Source organism: Mirounga leonina, unplaced genomic scaffold (assembly GCF_011800145.1).
Source record: "Mirounga leonina isolate KUSES-001 unplaced genomic scaffold, KU_Mleo_1.0 Mir_153, whole genome shotgun sequence".
NCBI lineage: Eukaryota > Metazoa > Chordata > Mammalia > Carnivora > Phocidae > Mirounga > Mirounga leonina.
This window is the reverse complement of record NW_023270387.1, coordinates 13639377-13653856: the sequence shown is the minus strand read 5'-3', so window position 1 is coordinate 13653856 and position 14480 is coordinate 13639377. Positions and strand designations below refer to the sequence as shown.

Sequence of the window (14480 nt, the reverse complement as noted above, 5' to 3'; positions counted from 1 at the left end):
GCAGTATGGCCTCATCTGAACTTGATTATGTTTGCAAAGATCTTGTTTCCAATAAGGTCCCATTCACAAGCTCTGGGTGGGCATTCATTTTGGGGGATACTGTTCAACTCGGGACACAGCCCATCATTAGTGGCAACACCAGGACTCCATCCAGCCTCCAAAATCCAGTCCTGGGCTTGGCCCCTCTTTATCTGCCTCTTCTCACTAATGGCCTCTATCCAATCCCCTCCCCACCCTTCAGCAGCCCCCAAGCTAGCACCTTTCCTGGGGGAAGGACATTGTCTTCTAACTGTAGAATCCCAAAGGGCAGAGACCAGGTCCAAGACCTCTCCGTGGAGCCCAGGAGCCCAGTCCAGGACCCAGGGATGTTCCACAAAGCCAAGCCGATAAAGCAAGCCAAGCTGAATTGAATAGATGAGTGCTCCTTTATAAGGTAGTGAGGACCTCACTGACAGAAGCAACCAAGCAGAGGCTGGCTGACCCTATGTCCCTATGAGAGGGGCTGCCATTCTAGGAGAGTCAGTCTAGCACAGAGCTTTGGAAGAGCACGGGAAGTGGACTGATGGTCTGGACTCTGCCATTCACTAGCTGTGTGACTATGGGTGGGTTATGTAACCTCTCTGTGCTTTGCTTAGTAAAAACAGTAGTATCCATTTCAAAGGGGTGTGGAGATTGCCTAAGATAATGTTTATAAAATCCTTGCCCTGACATATAATAGGTGCTCAATAAATATTTAGCTTACAAAAAAGGAGAGGCCTACTCCAGATCACCAGGAAGAAGGACGGTAAAGCAGGGTGGAGAATCTGTATTAATAGTAGAAAGAAAAAAGGAACCACACACAGTGCTTCCCTGGTCACGGGCGAGTTCACAGACGATGCTGCAGCCTTTGGCAGGTGACAGTCAAACTGCCTCAAAGCAGTCCACATTTAAACACAGTTCTGTGTCCCAGCCTTAGAGCCTAAGGGAAAGCAGCGACCCTCCAGCATATACCCACAGCGGACACTACTAACATTTGGGGTGGGACAGTATTTATGACCCAAGACGTCCAGCACTCCTGGGCCCTGGCCACCTCAGGCCATTAGTACCTCCCAGTCTTGGTGTCGACCAACGTGATCCCAGACACACATTTCCGAACGACCTCAGGATGGGGGCTGGACGGAGGTCACGGCTGCCACTCTGTCCTCCCCTCCAGCTGGCCCGAGCCTACCCCACGAAGAAGGAACCAGGATAAGGGAGAGCTGCTCCTCTACCCATTTCAGGGATGGCTGGTCCCACTTGGGGTGTGGAGTAGGGGCTGCCCGACTGCTAGGCCACCCCATCAGAGCCAGCCTTGGAGGTCAGCTGTTCTGTGGAGCCCTGGCCCCTCCAAGCACCCCCCAGCTGGTTGTGCCCCCAACACACACCATATGCCACTGCCTCCACCAGCCTCTTGCTACTCCCTTCCCCATCAGGGCCCATCATCTGATTCTCATCAAACATGCACAACTGATGTTGCACAAGTCCCCCCCAGGGGGGATTAACATAATACCCCTGATTTCTCCTTCCTCTCTCTCTCTCTCTCTCTCTCTCTCTCTCAAGCGCGCGCGCGCTGTGCCTCCCCCCGGCTGCGGCCAGCCTTTGTTTCAGGAGCAGCGATATACTGTGTCTGGAAATGTTACTGCAATTAAATATGCACAAGAAGGGGGGACGCAAGGGGGGAAATGAGGACAATGAAGGATGTGAAACATCAGATGCAGCAGCTGCTTGTTGCTATAGAAACCCCAGCTCCCCACCACCATCCCAGCAGCACCCCTTCCCAGCTTAAAATTCCAGTAGGACCAAGTGCACCATCTTCCCGGGGGTGCTGGGGGCTGCAGGATCACAGGGCCCAAGCTGCTGGGGCTGGAGCACCTGTAGGCTGCCGAGGTGGATTTGGGGGTCTCTCCTGTTTCTCCTCACCCCCCCCAACTGATTGGCAGTAACACCCTCCAGTAGTTCTGCATTCCAGTCCCAGTTACATAATAAATCACGGGAGAGCTTCCGCATTTGACTTTGGGATGTCACAACATGGAGACAAAACGGCACATTCAGAGTCTGGTGGGGAAGCCAGGCTTTCTCTGCGCTTCCCCCGGGTCCTCTCCGACGTCTGGTAGCAGGGCTGGGCTCCCTCCCGCTTCCTTTAGCACTGAGTGGGGGTCGGCAAGGTGCGATCTAGGCGCTGGAGGGGGTGTGGCTGGGGTCCAGAGGATTGGCAGGCTGCCAGATGAATGAGTGTTCCTTGGGGGAGGGGGGGGTGTCCCAGTGATAGGCCGCTCAGCGGGGAGCCATGGGACGTCCCAGACCTAGTCCCACACAGTCTGGTGTCCAAGCATAGAGAGACAGCAAGTGACCAGACCAGGCCTTAGTTGACTGTGAGCTCAATGGGAGGCAGGGCGTAATGGGGCTGCCTCCCACTCCGACTGCATGTCCTGTAAAAAACGAACCGTCTTGGGCCGGGGGTTGGTAGTCGCGCTCTATCCTGTGCTGGTCACATAAGGCTGATTGTTAGGTCGCCACCACTTAGCAAAGTGCTGGCACCCAGTAGGTCTAGTCCTATACAAAGGTGGATGGGAGGGAGGGAGGGGAAATTCAGAGATTTGTAGATAAACCAATATTCATTAAGAAATGAGAGACCAGGGCTCCTGGGTGGCTCAGTCGGTTAAGTGGCTGCCTTCGGCTCAGGTCATGATCCTGGGGTCCTGGGATCGAGCCCCACATCCGGCTCCCTGCTCAGCGGAGAGTCTGCTTCTCCCTCTCCCTCTGCCTGCCACTCTGCCTACTTGTGCTATTTGTCAAATAAATAAATAAAATCTTAAAAAAAAGAAAGAAAGAAAGAAAGAATAAAATTCTAGACTGCTTAGCCTGACAGAAAGTTGAAGGGCGTGACAGCTTCTTCCAGTTGGTGAGGGAGTATGTTAGTGACGCAGGTTCGGGCTAGTTCTGTAGGGTCCCAGGGAGTAGAATCAGGACCCGTGGAGGGAGCCACCAGGAGACCAATTGTGACCAAGGAAGATCTCTCTAAAAGTTAGAGCCATCTGCTTTGGAGTGGGCCACTGAATGAGGTAGTGAGTTCCCCAAACCCAGAGATATTCAAAGGAAGGCTGGAGAACCTTTGTCAACAATGTGGTCAGGCACATTCAGCTTTTCAACCCTACAATTCTATAGCATTCCGTGTCACGAAGTGTCATTTGGGGAGATCCCAGCCCCCTGGTGCTGAGGCTTGTGCTGGGGACAGTGGGACACCACAGGATGTTTCTAATAGGAGAGTGATCCAGTGTCAGAGCTCTTGTCATTGGTTGAGGGGAGTCATCAGCCCCCAGGTGGGATCTCAGTCTGACTCTACAGCCTGCCATCATTCTGTAAAACTCCTCTGAATAATAGGATTTGCAGAGCATGGGGCCACGCAAAAGGTTTCCTTATGAAAGCCTGGCATTCTGATGTTAGCAGGTCCCTCCGGTGGAGTCAGCATTACCCTCTCCTGTACAGCTCCTTTTTTTAAGTTACTGTCACCATCTTGATTCCAGGGCCCACTCCTGGTGGAAATGGCAGCCTGGGGTCTTCTATACCTGCTGGGGGAAGCAGCCTAGTCCCCAGAGAGCGTGCAGAGGGACCCAAAGTTAGCATCTCAATCTCAGTCTGGCTGGGTCTTGGGTGGGAGGGCACTGCCTTGGGCTTACGGCGGCGTCTGAAGCTGAATGCAAGCCCCGCCCCAACGGGCAAGTCCATATTTTCCCCTTTTAGAATCAGTCCTGACTAGGCTCAAGTTCAGGGTTTGCCTTAGGACCTTGTACAAGGAGATCCACTCTACCTCTAAGTGGAGTCACATGTCATAATCCGCAAAATGGGTGTCCTGCTCCCTGTCCTTCTGGCTTCCCTGCCGAGTCCTGACAGTAAGACCGTCGAGGGGCAAGGAAAAGTAAAGCTCAGTGTCTGCACCTTTGCCTTGCACGGAATGAGCGTTCAAGAACTGTGCGTTGAATTAGTATTGTGTCTCTGCCTCTCCGTGTCCCTGCTACTCGTATAGCTTAACCTCGGCAACTGTTGGTTGAGTGAATATATGATTAAAACTAAGAGAAAATGATTTAGGTTTGTATTTGGCTCCATACATAGGGAGAGCTGGGAGCCAGAAGGCCTGAGTTCTGGTCTGCTTACTGGTCGTGTGACCTGACGTTGGAGAGGACACTTCAAATGGCTGTAAGAACAAATGAGCGTGGAACGTGAAAGAACTTTGCAAGCTCTCGCCCAGAGATAGGAAAGATGAGGACTGATACTTACTAAGTGAGCGCTTGCTGTGAGCCACTTTATTATTATTTTCAGTCCTTACATCCACCCTGTGTTGTATTATTTGCACCCCATTGTATAGATAAGGCTCAGAGAAGTTAAGTAACTTTCCCAAGGTCACACAGCTACTAAGTGGACGAGTCACTTTGAAACCCAGATCTCGGTCTGACTCTACAGCCTGCCATCGTTCTGTAAAACTCTGAAGCCTCTACACTTCAAGGAGTAACAGCTTTGGGAGAAAGGCCGGCTGCCGGCCTGACTTGCTTCTGGTGGTGTGCCCAGCCAGGGGAGTAATGCAGTATGTCTTGATTGTGTCTCCAGAAAACAGGTTTTTTATTACACACCACGGCGGGCTGTACATCTCTGACGTGCAGAAGGAGGATGCCCTCTCCACCTACCGCTGCATCACCAAGCACAAGTATAGTGGGGAGACCCGGCAGAGCAATGGGGCCCGCCTCTCCGTAACAGGTAGGCGACAGGGCTGAGGAGGGCACTAGCCCACCCCTGGGATGGGCATGTCCCGCGCCATGGATCCGGGAGACTGCTGTGTACCTAGGCCAGAGAAGGAGATTAACAAAGAGAAATACAGGGCCCAGCGGGGCAGAACACGTCCAGTTTGGTTTGGGGTGCCCTTCATATAGGACCTCAGAGTCTGCACCTAAGGAAGCTAACTCTCCTGAAGAAGTGATAATGGGGGTTAATGCAATCCATCCTCTCTTTCCCTTTTTTGCCTTTGCCGCCAGGAAGCTCATAAATAAAACCTGATGTTTAAACATAGTAACGATGAGGTTAGATTAAATTAGATATGGGACAGTTTTGTTCCTTCATGTCTCTAAGTATTTTCCAGGATTTGATTTGACCTATTTATGAGCGCATGTGTTTCTTCTGTTGTAGCTTAAGAGTAGGCAGGATATAATCTATAAACAACAATATTTGTAAATTAAATAAAAGATTCTTAATCTGGAGTGATTATCACTTTTTAGGAGGAATGGAAGCTAATGTTTATTGAGTCCCCTGCATGTCAGATTTCACTTATCTGTTAAGCACCATAATAGCCTTGTGAGGTGGACGCTGTTCTGTTTTACAGACGAGAAACCCAGATCTTAGGGAGGCCAAGCAACTCACCCCAACTGTTTAACCAGTGGGAGGCAAAGCCAGGACATACCCTCTGCACCCAGCATACCACCCCCCTCCCCATGGAAGGGGTCATCTGAATAGCCCCCACATGCCCTAGTCACAGAGTAAAGGAGGGCACAGGGGACTCCTCAAGGAATAGTGCCTTTCTGGAAACAGTGCTTTTTCAAACTCTTGACAGCAATCCACAGATAGACATTTTTATCATAACCTGTGCAAGGCATACTGGTCGTTCCTACCACATGCATTTAAATGCACTCTGCTATTTCCTATTCTATTCTATCCGATTTTGATTTATCCAAATGCTGGTCGCAACTCACCAAATGGATTTCACAAATTCCTAACAGTTTGTGACCTACAATTTGAAAATCTCTGCTGTTGAGGAGGTGGGATTGGAGTGGCTTTTAGAAGGAGGGTGAACGATAACACGGTGGTTTCGGAGACTAGACTCACCCAATCGCACAACCTCTCTGGGCCTCTGGAAAAGTAGCTCGACTAGATGACTGCTCTGATTCTGTCTAACTCTGGCCTTCTGGGGGTTGGTGAGGACTACCCTGACCCTCAGATTAACTCTATCCCAGACCCTCTCTCATTTGCCCGGCACATTTGAAGAGCCGGAGCCAGGAGGGCAAGGACAGGGCTCTCTGATTCTCCTTTGTGTCCCCAGCACCAGGCCCTGTGCCTGACACATAGTAGGTGCTAAGTAAATATTTGTAGACCTAACCAATGCCAAGGGAAACTGTCCTGGTGGCCGCAGTAAGGGCCCCTTTCTTTGTAGCTAGACTTTGGAATCTGCAGCCCAATTCCCAAATGTGTAGGAGTGGTTCCCTTCCAAAGCATGGGGACTTGTTTGCATATGCTGTTTTGCATCTCATCTACATGCTTCTCATAAAACAGGGGAACAGTGCAAAAATCCCCCCTCCCGCGGGCCTGCTTCTTTCTCCCGCACAAATATTTAGCCCCCTCATCCTGCCAATCTCACCTCCACTTTTGTGGGGCGAATAGGCAGGTGTCTCTAAAAAAAGACACGCTTTAAACTGGAGGGTATGCCAACCATTCTCCTTCTGGTCTCCATTCCCCACCAGCTGTGAGGAGAAGGGTGGGTGGGCTAAGAAGAGGATGAGAGATGCCACCAGAGATAAAGCCCAAACAGAGAGACAGAGGTAAAGATAGGGAGGCAGCCCAGACAGACAGAAGGGGAGAGGCGCAGGCAGAGAGAGACAGAGGACAGGGAGGAAACAGAACAGGAGAAAGCCCGCACAGAGAGACAAAGGCAGAGGGGAGGACCAGAGTGAACAGGAGCCGAAAGGGGCAGGAGGGACCTGGAGGGAAGGGAACACAGGGAGCCAAGGGGAAGGGGCCCCGCCGGTGACACGGCCCTGATGTGATGTGATGTGACAAGGCCATCTGCAAGCTGCTTGTCTCGGCAAAAATGCAAGTGATACTGGAGCTAGGCAGTGCAGAGGGGGCGCGAGGGGGGCACGTCAGGGAGCTCAGCCCCATACACTGCACATCCCCTCCAGCTTGAGGTGGGTGGGCGGGGCTCAGTCAGTCCTGAACAAGAGAGGCTGGCCGTGGTTTCCGCTGAGAAGGTTCACTCTCTCTCGTGGCCGGCACCCCCGAGGGCTCCCAGGCTGGCGGCTGGGAAGGGTGGCCCAAAGCTCCAGGCCAGCAGATGGAAAGATGGCGGCTGGGGAACCCCTGCCAAGCCACCCCTACCTGGTGGCTGAGGTGTCCACACACCCAGAAGGATGGCAGCCCCTGATGCCCCAGGCCCAAAGGCAAAAGGAACGAGCGAAAGGATCCACGTGGCAGTGTGTCCTTGATGGTCATCTGGTGAGGGCAGCAACCACACCTGTGGGTTCTTCAGTCCTCACAGAGCGTTTGAGAGAGGAAGGTGGGCACAGGAGGCGTGGTGGGTAAAGGACCCTGAATCCAGCCAAAGGTGCAGGCTTAGCCTCACCCCTCACTAGCTGTGCAAGGTGGCAGAGAATAAGGAGTGTCTCAAACCTCAGCTTCCTCATCTGTAAAATGGGAGCGACAAGACATAACCCCGCTCCAGGGTCATTGGGAGCAATAGGTACCAGCTGGAAAAAGCTTAGCACAGCGTCTGCCGCGTAGGAAGCGCCCAGGAGAGTAGCTGCGGTGTGGTGGTGGTGGCTGTCTTGTTGTTGATCTGTTGTTGCTGCATTATTGTTTCTATTCTCTTCCAAAGAGCGTCTGTCGGGGGTGGGGGGGAGGAGAGCAACTCGCATCTTTCTGCATTGTCTAAGGTGAAGGAGGCAGGTGCAAGAAGAGCCTGAGCTCCCTAAAATCCAACCCCCAAAACAGCCCTTCCGCGCATGTAGGTGCTTTGTAGAGTTTACCAAGAGCTTCCATTAACTCCATGGAACAGGCATTACCATCTGCATTTATAAAGACAAGACCAGTGACCAGAGAGGCTGGCAGACTAGTCCAGGGTTCCCCAGCTGGTGGGGGGCTAAGCCACATGCAGAAGCCATGTTCAGGGCGCCTTTCCAGGGCAGCACTGCTCCTCGGACTGGGGGAGGTCCCAGCAGCCTCCCCGGGGCACCACGGACACCCCCAGAGATTTCTTGGGGCTCTGCCGTCTGGCTCCCCCAGCCCCGCGCCAGCCCCGGCAGCGCCCGATCCCCCCGGGCTGTCACCGTATACACCACAGCATTTTACTTCTGCTCTGGAGTAATGAAAGAGGCTTCTTTCCCTCAGAATTTAATTTCACGCCTGAGACTCGGTGATTAATTCCCTCCCCCTGCCCCTTCCTCCACCGCCCCGTTGGCCCCTCCGCTTGTAAATTCTGCGGTGTGCCACAGAATTTGTGTATTTTGCATCAATTAAGTGTCACATTGAGTAATTCTTCCCTGGCACCAGGTTTATTTATCCCAACCATCCCCTGCATGGGGAAGAGGCCGCAGAAGCTGGTGGGGAGGGAGGGCAGGTGCACATCTGCATCGCGATTTCACGCAGTCAAGCCCTTGGATGTACAATTTGCCATTGTTGCCTGCGACAACCTTATGGGATGTGGAGGCCGCACTACCCCCCTCCACCCCGCGGATGAACCTCGGGCTCTGAGACATGATGAGACTCACCCAAGGTCACAGTTTCCCTGTGACCCAGCTGGACCAGCACCTGGCTCTCCTGATTCTCAGCCCAGCCTCCTTCTGAAGAGCAACAGAAGGTGGGGAGGGAGTAGAGAGTCTTCTAGAAAGTCTCTACCCTCCCCCCCAGAGAATTCCTCGCCCAACCCTTCTCCAAGGGACATGAGCTAAGGACGGGGGAAATTTGCCATTAGTCAAGGAGGGTCCAGAGGGGGCGTCTGCCGCTCCCACCATTCACTCTTGAGCAGATCTCAGTATTAGATTATTCCATCTCAGGCCCCGTTTGCTGAACAAGGGTGGGCGAGACCTGGTTTGTGATCTCGGCTCTGCAGTGCGATCCTGGGCAGGTCACTGCACCTCTCTGGTCTCAGGGTCCTCCTCTGTCTGTGGCCTCCAAGACCTCTAAGCCAGCTCTACGAGTCCAGGAGCCTATAAAAGCCTGCAATGTGGAAAGTCAGACCTCTGGCCCACCCTATACCAGAGCGCCCCCATTCAGCCTCTCGCAGACATCAGTGGTTCAGCAGCCCCAGGCCTGCTCTGTGCGGGCACGGGAGATCCAGCAATGTTGCAACCCTGTCTCAAGATGCTGGCAGGCTTCTGGGGAAGACAGATCTGTGGCCTGATACTAACCGCTGTTGAAAAGGGCTCTGGGGGAGGGGTGCCTGGGTGGCTCATGACAGTGGTGGCCCCTGGGGAAGGAAACGAGGTGGCTGAGAGCAGGGATGAGGGAGACCCCCCTCTCACACTGACACCCTTCTAGACTCTCTGAAGTTTTGCCATGTGCATATATTACACTTTAACTTTTTCATTAAAAAGAAAAGGTTGTTTGAAAATAAAATGGAAGAAAAAGAAAACTCTATGAGTATCTAATGAGAGGGACCTGGGGGCTCCATCCGGAAGGGGTGACGTTTAAGCTGGTTTGTGAAAGATGAAGAGGTGTTGGCCGAGAGGAGCGGGCTGCTGGGCACCCAGGGGAGGGGAGTGTGGTGACACAGTGTATCACAAGTGGGGAACCACTGCCCGGACCGGGGTGGGGGCAGGGAGGGAGGGGGCCGGCAGGGCCGGGGACCTGGCTGGGACCAGACCCTATCTCCTAGCAGCCTAACTGGGGAGAAGTGGGGGTTGTATCATGTAGGCAGAGGAAAGCCTGAGCAGCTGGTACAGCAAGAGGAGGTCCCCAAGGCGGAAAACTCAGGGAGGCCCTTGAGGCTAAGAACTAGGCTGAGAGTAGCCAGAGCACCGCTCAGAAGCGTCAGGGCCATCACACAGAATCCCACCAGCCCGGCGCCTGGGTCTTCCACAGGTCAGGGCCACGGGGCCTGCAGGCACTGCTTTCTCTTGCTTGGGAGTGTAAAATAGAGAACTGTTCAGGATGGCAGGTGTGGTTTGCAGAAGGCTTAACTTCTGAATCCTTCTGGGCGCAGATGGAAACGCATGGCCCTCTCTGAGTTTGCCAGGATCACAGGTGGGAGGAGACAGGACAGGACAGCTGGTTCCCCCATCCTGAAGGGCACCCCCGGCCAGTCTGAGGCCCAGAATCGCAGATTCAAGAAGTCATGACTCTCATGTCACAGGGTGTCCCTGGTCCTGAGTCCGGGCCAGACTCCAGGCACCGTGTCTATGAAGGGAGCTCTCACACACTCTCTCCCTCTCTGCTCCTCTCTCTGTTTCCCTTGTTGCATCTGCATCTGTCTGCCTGCCCACCCTATATCCTCCTCCTACCTCCCCCAAGCCCCTGCTTCGCGGTCATGGCTCTCAGGGCCTCTATCTGGCCTGAGTAGGAGAGTTTGGGCCAGAGTCTGGGGCCCAGGGGACACCACAAGCCATCCCACACTGGGCTTCATTCATGCTGGGCACCCATGGGCAGCAGGTGCCTGTTCTCGTGCTTGCCTCCCCGCCCCCCCCCACCCCCCCTGCCCCTTCATCCTGCTCGGGCTGGCCAGAGCCACTGATGCTCTCTGCCTTCCAGACCCTGCCGAGTCGATCCCCACCATCCTGGATGGCTTCCACTCCCAGGAAGTGTGGGCGGGCCACACCGTGGAGCTGCCCTGCACTGCCTCCGGCTACCCCATCCCTGCCATCCGCTGGCTCAAGGACGGCCGGCCCCTCCCGGCCGACAGCCGCTGGACCAAGCGCATCACGGGGCTGACCATCAGTGACCTGCGGACGGAGGACAGTGGCACCTACATTTGTGAGGTCACCAACACCTTCGGCTCTGCAGAGGCCACGGGTACCCTCACAGTCATTGGTGAGTGGGGAGCCCCTCTGCCAGGCCTAGGAACCTTTGAGAGCACCACAGTGTGACCTCTTCTGTAAAATGGGGTAGTGATCCCAGGCCTTCCTGCCTCCTGAGGTCACGAGGGTCAGAAGGGACCATGAGGGTGAGTGACGGTGATGAGCTCACAGGGCTTCCTGGCTTGTTGAGAGGGAGGAGTGTCTACACTAAAGGAAACAGTACTGATGTTAATCCAGTAGAGAGGACATACTGTATCCCATCAGAGGCGATACTCAGAATATTTCACAATAATTGATAGGGGCACTGATCAATCAGATCAGACTCGGGCATAAATGACAAGGAAGCCTTTCCAGGATCTGCCGGCCGGGTATCAGCGCTGATCCTGCCTGTTCCTCCCTGAGCCCGGAGTCCTGGGGCTCCAGGGGTCCAGCGAGCCCGTCTGGAGTGAGGGGCCTTCTCAGACCCTCCTGCTCCTGAGCCCCCAGGGCGGAGGGAGGGCACTGACAGCAGTGGGGCTGGGATTTGGAGACCTGTGGGGAATCCCACTCCCATGGAGCAGCTACATGGCCTGAGGCCCCATTGAGTGTTGTACCGAATGGCATCTTAAGGGTCACTGAACCTGGGCGGTGGGAGGAGGCTGTCCAGTGGTGATTCAACCCCCCTGCTGCAGAGAAGTTCCCTCCACCATAACAATTGACCAGAGCAGCCCTCCTCCCCCCTCCCCTCCTGTCTCAAGAGCATAGAGCTACAGGTCTGCAGACCCTCCGTGTTCTCCCAGCTCAGCTGGCCTCCTGGGCCTGGGGTCTTGTCCCCCGTGGCCCAGATGTGAGTCTCCTCCACATGGTCAAGGGCATCTTGACAGTTGGGGTACATTTATCTGCGGAGCTAGGAAGAAATCCTCCCCACGTGAACACATGTGAAGCTGGAAGAGCGGAAAGAGCCCCAAGAACCACTCTGGGAGTGACAGTGCATGATACAGATGCTTAGGTTAAAATGCTGAGAGCCCAGGGGATGGGGGCTCCTCACAGACTAAGGAACCCCAGCCAGCAGGGCAGGCGGGTGCAAGGACCAGCACTGATACCCCCCTCCTTGCCCTAAGTACCATCCACAATCGTTCAGTCGGGTATGCCTTCCCCCCACCCCCCGCCGCCCCTGCTGCACACACATTACACACAAACACACACACACGCAGATGTACTGAAAGGTCACATGCCCACTTCTCCATACGCACATGCACACACGTACGGTGCCCATACACACAGATACACACATTCCTCCACCTTAACATGCTCACATCCAGGCACACGCACACGGATCCACAAGTAACCAACCGCCCACGGCGCGTGCACACCCCCACTGCCCCGTAGGCGTAGGTACACCTGACGCCCCTCTGACCCTCAGCTCCGCACCTTCCCCCCATACTGGCTTTGGCTGGACAACCAGGTTCAAGGGGAAGTGACGTAGCTTTTCTCTGCCTTCCACTCTCTCTGCCAGCCCCTCTCTGCCAGGTGCACAGAGAGGAAACCATGCTTTTCACATACACCCCCGTTCTGCCACCAAGCCTCCTGCCCAAGGTCACCAAGTCGTGCGGGGCAGCAAGGTGAGAATAGCTAGCTGGCAGAGCCCTGGGAGCCCCGTGGGTGACTGGGACAAGCAGGATGACACCTGCCTCATTGTGCACTGACATTTCCTGGGCAGGGACTCTGGGAGAGCGCGGGGGAGCCCGGCATGAGCAGACTCCTGCATGCTTTGACTGTGCCCCACTCAGCCAGGCTGCTGTCCCCCCTCCTCCGGGTGACCTTGCTGGGGTCCTAGGCCCCTGCAGGCCTCAGCCTCCTCTAGAGAACCCCAAGCCCATGGAGATCTGGGGAGAGAGGTGGCCAGCCTGCCCGACACCGAGTTGTTGGGCACCATGGAAGTTTTGAGCAGGGCAGTGGCCAGCCACAGCATGGAGGGAGGATGGTACTGCCTGGGTCCAGGCTGAGAGCTGAGGGCCTGCAGCAGGGCAGGGGAGGTGCCTCCCTGTTTTCCGGGGTGGGGAACAGGGATGGTGATGAGCCAGCCAAGCTCCTGTCCTCCTTCTGAGCTGAAGGGAGCTCCCCAGGCCCACCAGGCAAGGGCCACCCGTCAAGAAAGTGTAGGCCGTCATAACAAGAGTCCTGACCCTGCCATTTGCCAGATGAGTAAACTGAGGTCTAGAGAGGGAATTCACTAGTCCCAGTCCCCCTCACAAGGAGTCTGGAGACAGAACCAGGGCCTCCCCCAGCCCACCCCCAGCCACACTGCTCCACGGTAAAAGCCCTTTTCTTTTGTTTTCCTCCCCTCTGCCTTTCCCCTCGCTCCTTCCCTGCTGGCCTGGCCCAGACCCCCTTCACGTGACCCTGACACCAAAGAAGCTGAAGACCGGGATTGGCAGCACAGTCATCCTTTCCTGTGCCCTGCTGGGCTCCCCGGAATTCACCATCCGCTGGTATCGCAACACTGAGCTGGTGCTGCCCGACGAGGCCGTCTCCATCCGCGGGCTCAGCAACGAGACTCTGCTCATCACCTCAGCCCAGAAGAGCCACTCCGGGGCCTACCAATGCTTTGCCACCCGCAAGACCCAGACCGCGCAGGACTTCGCCATCATTGTGCTGGAGGGTGAGCTAGGGCGGCCGGCACCAGGGTGGGTTTAGGCTGAGAGCAGGCACCGGTCCAGGCGCGTGCCTCCTTAGTCAGTCCTTCCATGGGCCCTGTGAGGAGATGCTTTTTCTTCATGTTCCCTATTTTGCAGTGGGGGAAACTGAGGCTCGGTCACTTGCCTGGGGTCACACAGCTCAGCCAAAAGTCAGAGTTGGGATCGGAACTCAGGTCTCTTAACCACCATGCTATCTTGCCTCTGCCCTCCAAAATTACTAGAACCTCCCTACGGAAGAGGTCTTCTTTAGAATCCCAGAGGTTTTCAATCTCACAGGGGCCCTGGGACTGCCCACCAGGAATCACTGCCTTGAGCCCCGCCTCTGCCTTCTTCCCTGAGCCCTCTCTTTCCAGCTGTCCCTCTCTCCCCATTCTCTGTCCTTCCCTCCAGTCTCATGGACTTTCGAATCTTCTCCCTGACTAAGGTCTCTTCACAGCAGGCTCTGTTTTTTATCACAGACCTGGGTTTTCACATGCTTCTCTCTCCTTTTAAACCTGCTACCACCCAGGGCTCCTCACCCAGCACATCTGTATATGGTTGTTCAGGTTGTTCACTGCACAAAGTGCCTAACCCACAGGGCAGGACCAAGAGTAAGGACTGAAATCCAGCTTGAATTCCACTTGTTAGGCCATGAGCCCTGGTCCCAGGTTGTGACCACACAGAGGAGTCCTCTTTTTCTTATTTGCACAAGGATACAGTGAGGATTAGCCGAGGCCCTACCCTTACCAACAAATTTAGTGGTCCCCCAGCTCCTTTGTTGCTACCAAAACAAAACAAAAATCCCACAATCCTATTGCTTCCAAGGATTTTTCACTGTCGTAACAAAGACACCAAACCCAGGCAAGTCCTACAGGTTATCAGGATCCCACATGGGTCTACCTGTCATGGCCTGTGGGTCCTCATTCCTTGGGAGGTGGGACATGGGAGTGGGCATCGCCTTAGCCCTCACCCTAAGTACAGGGCCCAGTGAACGGCCCCTCCCTCAGCCCCTGCCTCCTCTTGTCCAGGCAGATCCTCT

The 14480-nt window shown here is 54.9% G+C and overlaps 1 protein-coding gene across 1 annotated transcript in view; it reads left to right on the top strand.

Annotated features, from left to right (window-relative positions):
- DSCAML1 (DS cell adhesion molecule like 1) overlaps positions 1–14480 on the top strand; it is a 321326-nt gene that overhangs the window by 215108 nt on the left and 91738 nt on the right. Inside the window, exons 2-4 of the mRNA XM_035008726.1 lie at positions 4621–4767; positions 10519–10797; positions 13150–13425. Of these exons, the coding sequence (XP_034864617.1) occupies positions 4621–4767; positions 10519–10797; positions 13150–13425 (702 nt within the window). The remainder of the gene's footprint in view (positions 1–4620; positions 4768–10518; positions 10798–13149; positions 13426–14480) is intronic.